General features: G+C 32.1%; 1 protein-coding gene across 1 annotated transcript; it reads right to left on the bottom strand.

Moving 5' to 3' along the window:
• Positions 1-226: 226 nt before the first annotated feature.
• LOC135133283 (myeloid differentiation primary response protein MyD88-like) lies at positions 227-1,233 on the bottom strand. The gene is given in 3 exon segments (XM_064061635.1): positions 227-472; positions 474-1,066; positions 1,143-1,233. Coding segments are annotated over 3 exon segments (930 nt in total).
• Between the last annotated feature and the right edge of the window lie 10,156 nt (positions 1,234-11,389).

The raw sequence follows: 11,389 nt of genomic DNA, 5'->3' as shown, positions 1-11,389 counted from the left end.
TTACTAGATAATAATATATATATATTAGCACTGCAGACCTTGATGGCCCTGAGCTTTTCTTCTTTATTATTATTTATGTTTATTAAAAATAATTGCACTTATTAAATAAGGCCATATTTACAAAAATTTATTCACAATACAAGTTAATTGTGTAGATCAACATAGCACTGAAAGATAAATAGATCACTCATAGAACATAGTTTTGCCCTGGCGTTACCAGTTGCATTTAATTGGCAACAGCGGTGGCTCTCTTTATGTGTTTTTTGAAGAAATGCTTGCTTTTCTTAGTTTCTTGTTTCATACAATCATTTTTTTCCTTTTTTAAATGTTCTTTAAACGTTTTAAACCAACCAGGTTTTTTCTTTTTCTTAGTATCTGAAATCTTTTCTAAATTATCAGCACTTGTGCTTGGGTTTAGAGGTGGTTCATTTATGACATCCAAATTATTCAAGTTACCCACACTGTTACTATGTATATTTTACAGCCTGATGTATTGGTTTTAATCTGCACTCCTTATTTTCTTGAACAACTGATCTAATTGCCTGTCCTTTATCAGATTTAGATCTCGTGACTTTCATTTTTTCAAGATCTCCAACTCTTATGCTATCTCGCAAACGGTCCCAAAAATTAAAATGCGCCATGCGTTTGTAGTTTAAAGTAAACATGTATTTAATGTTAGCAAGTTGAATTGTTAGGTCTTTATAAACAATAGGCGCAATTTTTCTTTCTTTATCTATCCCAAAGGCATGTGCAAATCTGACCAAATAATCATTCACAGAAATTTTAAAAAAATTATCTGATAAAATAACAACCACTCTGTTACAACGCTCTGTAATCAGAGTGATCATTTTGTCCATTTACAGTCCCCCTCCTACTAAATCACGATCTTTACAAATGAATCTCATATTATAATCTTTTTCCGTGGTTTCCAAAACTTGGATAGCGAAATCGATGTCATCCTGGTCATACAACAGAACGGCATCATAATTCACGGAACATCCTTCACTAACTCTTTCAACATCATCCGTTGTGATACAGTAAAAGTATTCAACTATTATACGGTCATCTTTTAAACGCCTTATTTATTTGATGAAAGTAAACCGACATCGCTAATTGATTGACAGTCGACGTAATTTTCTGACCATGGTTTTCTATTGGGTGCGGTCGGCAGCTTTGCTTTTCCAATCTTCGATACCCATTTCCTGTAGATCCCTTTTCACGTCTTCCAGCCATCTCAGTTTTGGTCGTCCTTTCTTTTTCTTCCCACCTTGTGGACGATTCAACACTTTCCCGATGGTTCTATCCTCAGATACTCTTTCTATATGACCTAACCATCTCTTATTTGCGCTCTAATTATCTTGGTAATTTTCGGTTCTCCATATACTTCTTCCACTTCCTTATTTGTTGTTCTTCTCTATTGTTCTTCTGTTCCCATTTTTTTTTGTTAGAGTCTAAATTTCGCAGGCATATAGTACTGTAGGTCTTATCACCGTTTTGTATACTTGTTTCTTCGTCTGTCATGTTACATTTTTGCTTCTAAGGAACTTGTTTAGTCTTCATAAGTTTATACTGCCTTTAATAATGCGTTCTTCTATCTCTTCTTTCATTTAAACTTTTTTACTTCTTCAGACTCGTATGTAGTTCCATCTTCCGCGGTTATCTTCAATCTTTTTGTAGGTCTTCTTTGTTCTTCATTTTCTTTAGTTTTGTCTTGTCTTCGTTTATCGGTAGTTCCATCCGTTTTGCTTCTTTGATAAGGTTAACCGTCATTTTCTTTAATTTGCTTACTGTTCTCGTTACGAATGTTAAGTCATCTGCAAGTGCTAGATTCTGGTGTCTTTTATCATATATGATCCCTGATCTCTGGATTCCGCTTCCTCTAATTATTACTTGCAGCGCTAGATTGAAAGAGTGGTTGACATAGGGTTTCCTTGTCATAAACCGGTGATTACTTAGAATGGCTGGGATAGTGTTCCAATACTTCTTACACGGTTTCTTGTGTTTTCTATCGTCATTCCAATGAGTCTATCATCTTATTTGGTATTTCGCATTTTGTGTTGTCATCTTTCTTTAATATCGGGCACAGTACCGCTTCTTCTCATTCTTCGGGTATTTTTTCGCTTTTCCAACATTCTACTATCAGTCGATGTATTTCTTGTATTAATTCTTCACCACCATACTTCAACATCTCGGGTCTTATTTCACTGCTGCCTGGAGTTTTGTTGTTCTTCATTTGCTTTAGTATTTCTCAGATTTCTTGTACGTCTGGCTCGCTTACTTCGTTCTGATCTTCTCGTCTATCGTTACTGAATTTGCTTATGTCTTGGTCTGTGTTCTGTTCGTTTAATAGTTCTTTGAAGTATTCTGCCCATTGTTTTAGACTTGCTTGTTCGTCTCCTATTAAATTCCCTTCTTTCTATTTGCAATAGATTACTTTTGGTTGGTAACCTTTCTTCTCTCGTGTAACATCTTGGTAAAAATTCCTTATTTCTTTCTTACAGAAGTTTTCTTTAATCTATAGTATCTGTACTTCCATGTTCGGACGTTTTTTGTTTCTGCATATTTTCTTGTATTTTCTTCTTTCTTGTTGGTACTGCTTTTGTTCTTCTTTTCTTGTTCTCATGTATGCCTCTCTTACTTTTCTTCCAGTTTCTAATGCTGTTTGATATTCGTCATCAAACCATTCGGCTTTATTCGTGTGGCTTGCCTTGAATCCTATTATGTCTTTTGTGGTAGTCCATATATTGTTTTGTAGCATTTCCTATTTTTCTTCTAGCGAGTCTGTCTTTCTGTTTTTCTTTATCCTGTCTGTCAGTTTTTGTTCGTACTGTTGTTGTATGCCCTCTTCTTTGAATTTTCTTAAATCCATCTCTCGTTGTGCCCTGTCAATTTTTTTTCTTTTTTGGTATTTCTTCTTCAATATGTGTTATTACTGAAATGTGGTCTGTACTTGATTCGGCCCCTCTATAGCTTCTTATGTTGGTGACTAGTTGTGCATTTCTTTTGTCTATTAATACATGATCTGTTTGGTTGATCGTCTTGCAGTCTGGAGATATCCAAGTGCCTTCATGTATTTCCTTGGGTGCAAAAACTGTGATTTTTACTATCATGCTGTTTTCTTGTGCAAATTCTATTAGCTTTTCTCCATTTTCGTTTGTTTCTTCAGGTTTGCTTTCTTTCCCGATTATATGTCGATATCTCTGTTCTTTACTGTTTGGCGTTCGCGTCTCCTATAACAATTTTGATGTCATATTTTGGTATTTTCTGGTATTCTTTCTCTAATTCTTCATAGTACTCTCTTTTTGTTTTTAGGTCTTTTTCTTCCGTCGGTGCTTGAATATTTATCAGGCTATACGTGCTTCGCAGTCTCAGCTAGCACAATTTTTCGGACATTGGTTTGAATGCATTCTGTTCTCGTTCCCGTTATTGAAGAATATGTAATTCCCTATTTCTGTTATGCTGTTGCCTTTTTGTTTAGTCTCTTATATCGCTGCTATAGCTATGTCATACCTTTTTAGTTCTAATGTAAGCTGGCGTAGTGCCTCTTCTTGGAACGTTCCTTGGAGATTCCATGATGCAATCTTAAGTTTTTGGTTTTTCTTTTCTTTATTCCTTAATTCGTTTTCCGTATGCTTTGCGTGAGTCGTCATCCTTTTCTGGAGTAAAAAAATGTAAATACCAGTATAACTTAAATCCAAATGTCTTCGATATTTTTAGGTAACACTATCTTGTCTTACTTCCTTACTGTTTTCTTTTATTTTCGCATTAACTGGATCTTGGTATCACCTTAACATATGAACCCTTATTAAAGAACTGCAGTAATTATAGCTGCAGTGTCATCTTTTTTCTATGTTGAGGCATATTACAATTGAGTTGGGCGTAGACCTGTTGGTCAACTTACTAGATAATAATAATAACAAGAGCTCGTTGGATGATAGATAACATATTTGATGACACAGATGACATTTGAGCAAAAGTGACAAAGTTTTCCACGTCGGTCAGTATGAAAATGATATAATCAATTGGTGGTATGTATAAAACAAAGTAGATGCTCATACACGAAGCACAAAGTACCTACTTCACAATTAGCGAGTATCTATATATAGCCTATATAGGCAAGCATCTACTCGCATGTATTTCGTGCCAAATATTAGCATCATCTAGAAAAAGTAGAAACTTTTTGAGTTGATAACTCAAGTAAAGTCTTTGCCATTTCTGTTGAAACACCACTTGTTGATCGTAAATTTGGCAACGTTCATATTCACACAATTTTCCCACTAAAAGTCGTTGTCAATCAACCGAAAACTGCTAGCAATTGCTAAATTTAGGCAAAATCAACAGGTGGAGTTTCAATAGAAATGGCAAAGACTATAGATATTCGTACTTCGAGTATGAGCATCTACTCAGTTTTATTCATACCCCCTAATATTTCGATCTGGTCGTATGTGTTACGCACATTTTAAATAATATGACGTGGTGTCTAATTTTCCAGAGAGTCATTTTCTCATATTTTTGAATCAGTGTTTTCGATAAAAAAAAATTGTTCGTTTAAAGTTTTCAATATGATTTTCTGATTGTGTTGGAGTGTAGAAATTGCGGAATCGTACCTTGCACTATCAGATGCTTCCAGGTTACCAGTAATGCTATTATCTTTCAACACCTCGCTTAAATATTGAAAAATATTCCCCAGTTTATGAAATGTGTCACCAGTATAACTTAAATTCAAATGTCTTCGATATTTTTAGGTAACATTGTCTTGCCTTACTTCCTTACTGTTTCCTTTTATTTTCGTATTAACTGAATCTTGATATAACCTTAACATGCTGAACTCTTATTAAAGAACTGCAGTAATTATAGCTGCAGTGTCATCTTTTTTTCCATGTTGAGGCATATTATAGTTGAGTTGGACTTAGACCTGTTGTAATTTATTCTTTAAAATTTTCTTCTAACTCTGCCCATTGGGCCAAGTACCTAGTAGTTATAGCTACTGGAACGAGAGTTAGTCCATCTTTCACCTACCTGTGTTGGTCTGTAATTGGGCATGAGTGCCTGTAGACCAACCGACTTAATAATAGTAATAATGATAATAATATTGGGTATTGGAATAATGTCTGTACTCCACAGATAAATTATTACATACCCAATTTTATCAACGTTCCATTTTGAGTAAGACCTACAATACCAATAATGATAATAATAATATGGGTTTCTTCTATCTTCATACGTGGCAGGGCATCTGCGTTTGTGTTTGTTTGTCTTTCTTATAAACTATATTATTATTAAGACCCAGCACTGACCCGGAAATGACAGGCATTCAGGCAAGACTTCTATCATTACGGGTACTAAGAGCAAGTAATGATATGCATTGATTAGATTAACAAAACAACTTTCGAGATTCTAGAATTACAGCATATATACAAATTATTATTTTTATTTTTATTATTATTTTATTATTTATATTGTAATGGAATTCTTCTAGTTTAATTCGCCAACGAGTTAATCTACTATCAGAATCTTTCAACGATATTAGCCAAATAAGTGGTTTGTGATCAGTACATAGTATGTTACAGTTCAAACCCGTTTTCAGTTAAACGCGTTTTCTATACTTAAAACTAGCTAGACAAAAGCATTTAGTAAAAACCAGTTTTAACTAGAGAAAATGCGTTTTAACTGAATAACGGTAATTAAATTTTGGTTAAGGGGGGGAGTAGATATATTTTGATTAAACACTTACAATGCTTACGACAATTTTAAGACGTCTGCAAGATTTTAAAGCATTCGGTTTTGCAATTTTTCATTTAATCGATAAAATAAATTGATTCATTCACTAATTTTTTTTAATAAGCATTTCCAAAAAATATGAATGAAATGATAAGACACATGGATAAATTCATCATATTTTCCACATTTTAGATAGAATTTTTTTTTTAAATCACAAAGTTTTTAGTGCGTGAAACGCTCTACCGGCAGATCTTATTAAATCTGAAAGCGTTAACACTTTGGAAACGAAGCTGCACCTCAGTTATGCGCTAGCATGCGTTTGATAATATAGTATCTAAATTAAAGTCTTTCTGAGTTGTATGTATTTTCTGACCTTAATAGGCTGTATGTAGCCTCAGCTCAAAGCACAATAATAATAATAATTTATCTTGCAAAATTTTGAGATAACGTCATCAATTTTTTGGGGGATAAACAAATATATTTTGATTAAAAATTTACCATGGTTATGATAATTTAAAACGTCTGCAATATTTCAGAACATTCGGTTCTGCAGCTTCAAAAATAAACTGCAAAATGTTGATTTTTTTTTCAAAAATCTGGATATTTAGGATAAAAAATCAACACAGATTCATAAACTACACGTGTAGGACTATGTTATTTTATACAGTTGAAAACCCATTTACTACGTACAATTCGGGTAGTTTCGGAAATCTGTCTAACAAAGTTCACACAGACGGTGGACGGACAAACAGACAGAAGGACAGACAGACAGGTGGAAACGGGAGACCTATGTTCACTCTATTTTCCCGAAAATTTGGAAATACAATACTGTTATTATTAGTATTAAAGTGCATCTATCCAAAGTGATATACGTGTCGTTGAAAAAATGATATTGTCATCACAAAATTTTGTAGAGAAACTCTTTGAAACATACGTGTAGCATTTCATATTCACCTTAACATGGATACATATCTTTATTTGAACTTATAGAAGTTTTTATAAAAAATAAAGAAAATTCGCAAAATCAAAATTTCTAAATTTTCGAAAAAGTTGGATATGATATTGTACTTCAGCGGCGAGGAAAGTTCTGTTGAAATAACCTTCGACTAATTTTTTCGTGAATGTTCTAAGACTATTCAACAGCAAAAAGTACCATATGTGTTCAGTAATTCTGTTTCAATAAGATGGCTAAAAATTAACAAAAAAGGTACAGTAATTCCTAATATCTCGTAATTATTTCACCAGGCTAAAAGGCGTACGGTTACTCTCATATAAATTCTGTACAACCTCCCTTTTACGCTGTGTCAAAATCAATAGCATGGATACAAATTCAGATTGTACGGGATTTATGTGAGCATGACTGTACATCAAGGCCTGTAAAATTTTTATTCATGCTATTTTTATAAGCAGATATAACGACCAACACTGATAAAATTGAACGATAAGATAGTCTTTTTGCATTGGTTGACGGCAAAAGATGTGCCTACTCGTCAAAATTACAAATTTTCTTTCGAAAATATTTTTTTTATTTCTGCGTCCTCCAGCATAATACATTTCATAGTGGTAAATCTAAATCTCTGTGCCTATTGTCTACATGTAAAAAATAATATTTTGGTTTATCTCACTACGTCTTTCCCCAATCTTATATTTAAATTTATTTATATGACATTTAACCGGAAAGGTTTGATCCTAGGTATGCCATATGTTCTAAATAAATACAACAATTGTATTAAAATATTATTTAGACTAGCTGTTGTTAGAAAATTGCTAAATTTTAATTGACAGTTTAATTAAAAACTTGTTTTTGGTTATCTTTTAGTTATAGGAGCAATAGATGATTGCAATCTTGCAAATTTAACTAAAATTATTGTATCATCAGTTATTCAGCGTCGTGATATCAGTTAAAAGGATATCAATTTATCTATCATAAATTTTTATATTTATTTTTTGTTTGGTTCAGGTTTTTCCCATCATTAGCATAGGGGTTAGGGTGACCCCTTCAGAAGTCGCACCAACTTATATAATCCTCATTAAAGTGTACCGTATAATTTGCTGCTGACGGTAATAAGAACCCGTCAAAAAAATCCCTTTCGCAGTGGTAAACACCCAAACCGTATCGCTTGGTTGGAATTAATCCCGCAAATTTACCAACCGGATTTGCAGGGATTAAACGAGTCGGTAACGATAAAAATACCGCAGAACAGATAGCACATCTGTCTTCGCGTGCTTAAAAACCATAAAAGAGCAAAGCATCACTTTCCGAGTGTTTCCATTGGTCCTGTTCCCTTAACAATAGAATTAATAAAGCAGCCTTGTGCTACGGAATAAATTTCATCCTTTTTATCCAACAAGGACGGGTATAGATTTTATGGCCTATTACAATCATAGGCGGCGCGTCCGATTGTGTGTTGCGATCCAATCGTTGTCAACATTTTATTAAACAAATTGAACTCGACCATGCACCACCTACCATGAGCGAAAAATCGGAAAATACAGAGCCGTATTTACGGGTTTATTGCCCATGTACACAACGCTTGCCGCCGCCCTCTTCTTTGTAGGCTCGAAACTGATTGAACCGGTGGGATGAAATCGTAGAGGAAAGTGGAACAAAGTGAAATAACTGTAAAATTAACTAAAATGTTACAATTTTAAATTAATAAGTGTGGACAATTGGTTGCGTCATTTGAAAAAAAATATATATATTAAGGATATCTGTAGTTGTATGAAGTTTCAAATAATTTATGGCACATATATTTTATTACCTTGGCCAGCAAAGGTCTTTGGATAAAATGACTCATGAGTTTCAATTTTTTTATTTAGCAAATCAAGAACGATTCACGCCATTTTCTCGATAATTTGAGAATACATTAATGTTCCGCCCGCCTATTTTTAATAATAATAATAAAATAAGAATTATCATGTAATAACAGCTAAGTACTTATCCAAAACAATATTTAGAACGTTTTGCTCCATTTAATAATTTTAGTCTCCTCCTTTGTTTGAAGAAACAACATCGTTCCAATTAGGAAGTTTGCTACGTGATTAATCATCACATCCTTTCGATGTCTCAGCATAAACAACCGAAGTTAAGTACATATTGACAACAGATTTTTAACGCTGGTTATTTCCTTTAAATATATTTGACATTGTCGTTGCCTATGCGGACTACGCCCTCCGTAGCCTAAGGGTTACGAGGGTGTTATTTACGCCATTGCATAACATGTATCTTTACCTATACTTTAGCAGTCCACATATACCTTCGTTTTAGCTTATAGGAGGGGTTGTTTTAAAAAAAATATATACAAAATTCAAAAAACATTTTTTTTTCGAGGAAGCTATATTTAAGTATTCGATTTTATTACTGCACGAGCATAGATTATGGTTTACCCGTTGTAGGTTGGCAATTTTAGGAGACACATTTTGTACTATTGTGAAATTTTACAGCTATAATTTACCATTATGCATGTAGGTTTTACTTAAATCAATGCTTAAGATCAAAAGTTGATGATGTCTGTCATCGCCAAATTTTGCATAGTAAATCCTGCTTGAAATTTACAGTGCTCCTTTATTTGTAGTTTAATAGGTTATAAAAAATTAAAAGTAAATTTTACTGTTTGTCTGGCAACCCATGAAACTTTTATTTTTAATTTGGACTATCTACTAACATTGATTTAATGAGTACAGGACAAAGATTAAAATTTACTATATATATTCGAGTTCTAGAGAAAGTTAACGATCGCAAAAAAGTATTAAATAAAAGTTTGTTAAAAATTTGAACAAGATTTTTTGCACTGTGGTAACATATATTTTATTTTTTAGAAATGTTTATAAAGTTTCTTTAAAATAAATTAGTAGTTGGGTAAATTAATTTATTGAATAAATAATAAAACGGATTTTTTTCAAAATTGTAGTACAGAATTGTAATACAAAATTTCCAGAATCAAATTTGCTTTCAAGAAATTGGAATTGTTAAATTGGGATTTAGGAATGAGGGATGTTCTGTCTGTTGGTCTAAAATCATTTTTGACTATTTTGTTTTTCCTTATTTATTAAACACAAACAAAAAATTGGTAGAAGTGTATTTCCACGGAACTTCCCCTGAAATACAGTACAATATTTCCAGATTTTTCGAAAAATTGTAAGATTTGATTTTATGAATTTTATTTTTTTGTGAAAACTCTTTAAGTGAAAATAGAGATATGTATGTAATGTTAAAGTAAAGGTAAAGAAGCATGCTACGCGTTTGTTTCAAGTGAGTTTTATTATTACAAAATTTTGTGATGACGTCATTAACATTTTTGCAAGAACACGTACATCAGTTTGGATAGATGCAATGTGATACTAATAATAACAATATTGTATTCTCAATTTTCGGAAAAATGGAGTGAGTTGTTCTTGATTTATTCAGTACAATAAATTCCATTACTCATTAATTTTTTTGAGTCACTCGGTATAAGTAATTCTAAATAAACACTATGAGTGCACTGATTAACCACACGTATGGAGCGAGAGTATTTTGCATATTTCAAACAGGATTTATTTTTTAGGGGGGATAAACATATATTTTGATTACATAAATTTACCTTGTTTACGATAAGCTTAAAAAAGTTTAAAAATCTGCAAGATTTCAAAACATTCGGTTTAATATTTCCTGATTTAATCAATAAAATAAATTGACTCATTGATTAATTTTTTGAGTCATTCTGTATAACCATTCCAAAAATATTAATGCACTGATAAATTACGAGTATGGGCTCATCATATTTTACATATTTTAAATAGGATTTATTCGGCAAAATTTTGACGTGATAAATTTTTTGGGGGATACCTAAACAAATATCTTTTGATTAGAAATGTAACTTAATAACGCAACTGCAACAAATCTGAATGTCTTGAGTAAAAACTCAACACGGATTCATAAACTACATCTATGTTGTTATACAATTTAAAACTATGTACAATTTTGAGATGACGTCATCACTTTGTTGGTGGGAGTGATAAGACAAAGTTTATCGGGAAGTAAAAAAAAGCACGAAGAAAATTAACTATTTAATTTAGATTTACCGACTTCTTACATGTTTAAAAATAAGTCCTAATGCATATTTCAATATTGTCCTTGTTAGAAATACAAAAAATGAACCAACTATTAAATGAAATGATTTTAATGACAACAATTTAGTTAATAATTGTCATTTACATAAACTTTAGGAACAGTTTTGTACAACCTACAATAAAATGCTCTCTTAGATATGGACTGGCTACCTCGTTCTCCAGAGTAAAAGACAACTATTTGTCGGATGTAGGTAGCATTCGATCAGTTTTCGTATAACAAACATAGTTAATAAAATTTTGACGGAATAAAAAAAAAATAGCGTTGTTAACGAAATGTGTTTACTAATTTTTTTCTTTATTTTTAGTACACGAATAATAAAAAAAGCAACAATGATAACAAGTTGGAAAGCTATATTTAAAATATTGTTAAAGATAGAGTGTAAATTTTATTAAGTAATCTCACTTAAAATTTATATACATATGTGTATGTTAAGCCTTAACAGGTCATTTAGGCCCGTCGTTTGAAATTTATAGTGGAAATTAATTTTAAACTTACACAAAATATAAGTAGATAATAAACTGAAATTAGTTTTATGATTTGTTTAAAGTTCAAACA

This window comes from Zophobas morio, unplaced genomic scaffold (assembly GCF_036711695.1).
Source record: "Zophobas morio isolate AGI-343-1 ecotype UQ-CSIRO unplaced genomic scaffold, CSIRO_AGI_Zmor_V1 ptg000021l, whole genome shotgun sequence".
NCBI lineage: Eukaryota > Metazoa > Arthropoda > Insecta > Coleoptera > Tenebrionidae > Zophobas > Zophobas morio.
The sequence above is the reverse complement of the archived record's forward strand: the minus strand, read 5'-3'. Positions and strand labels throughout refer to the sequence as shown.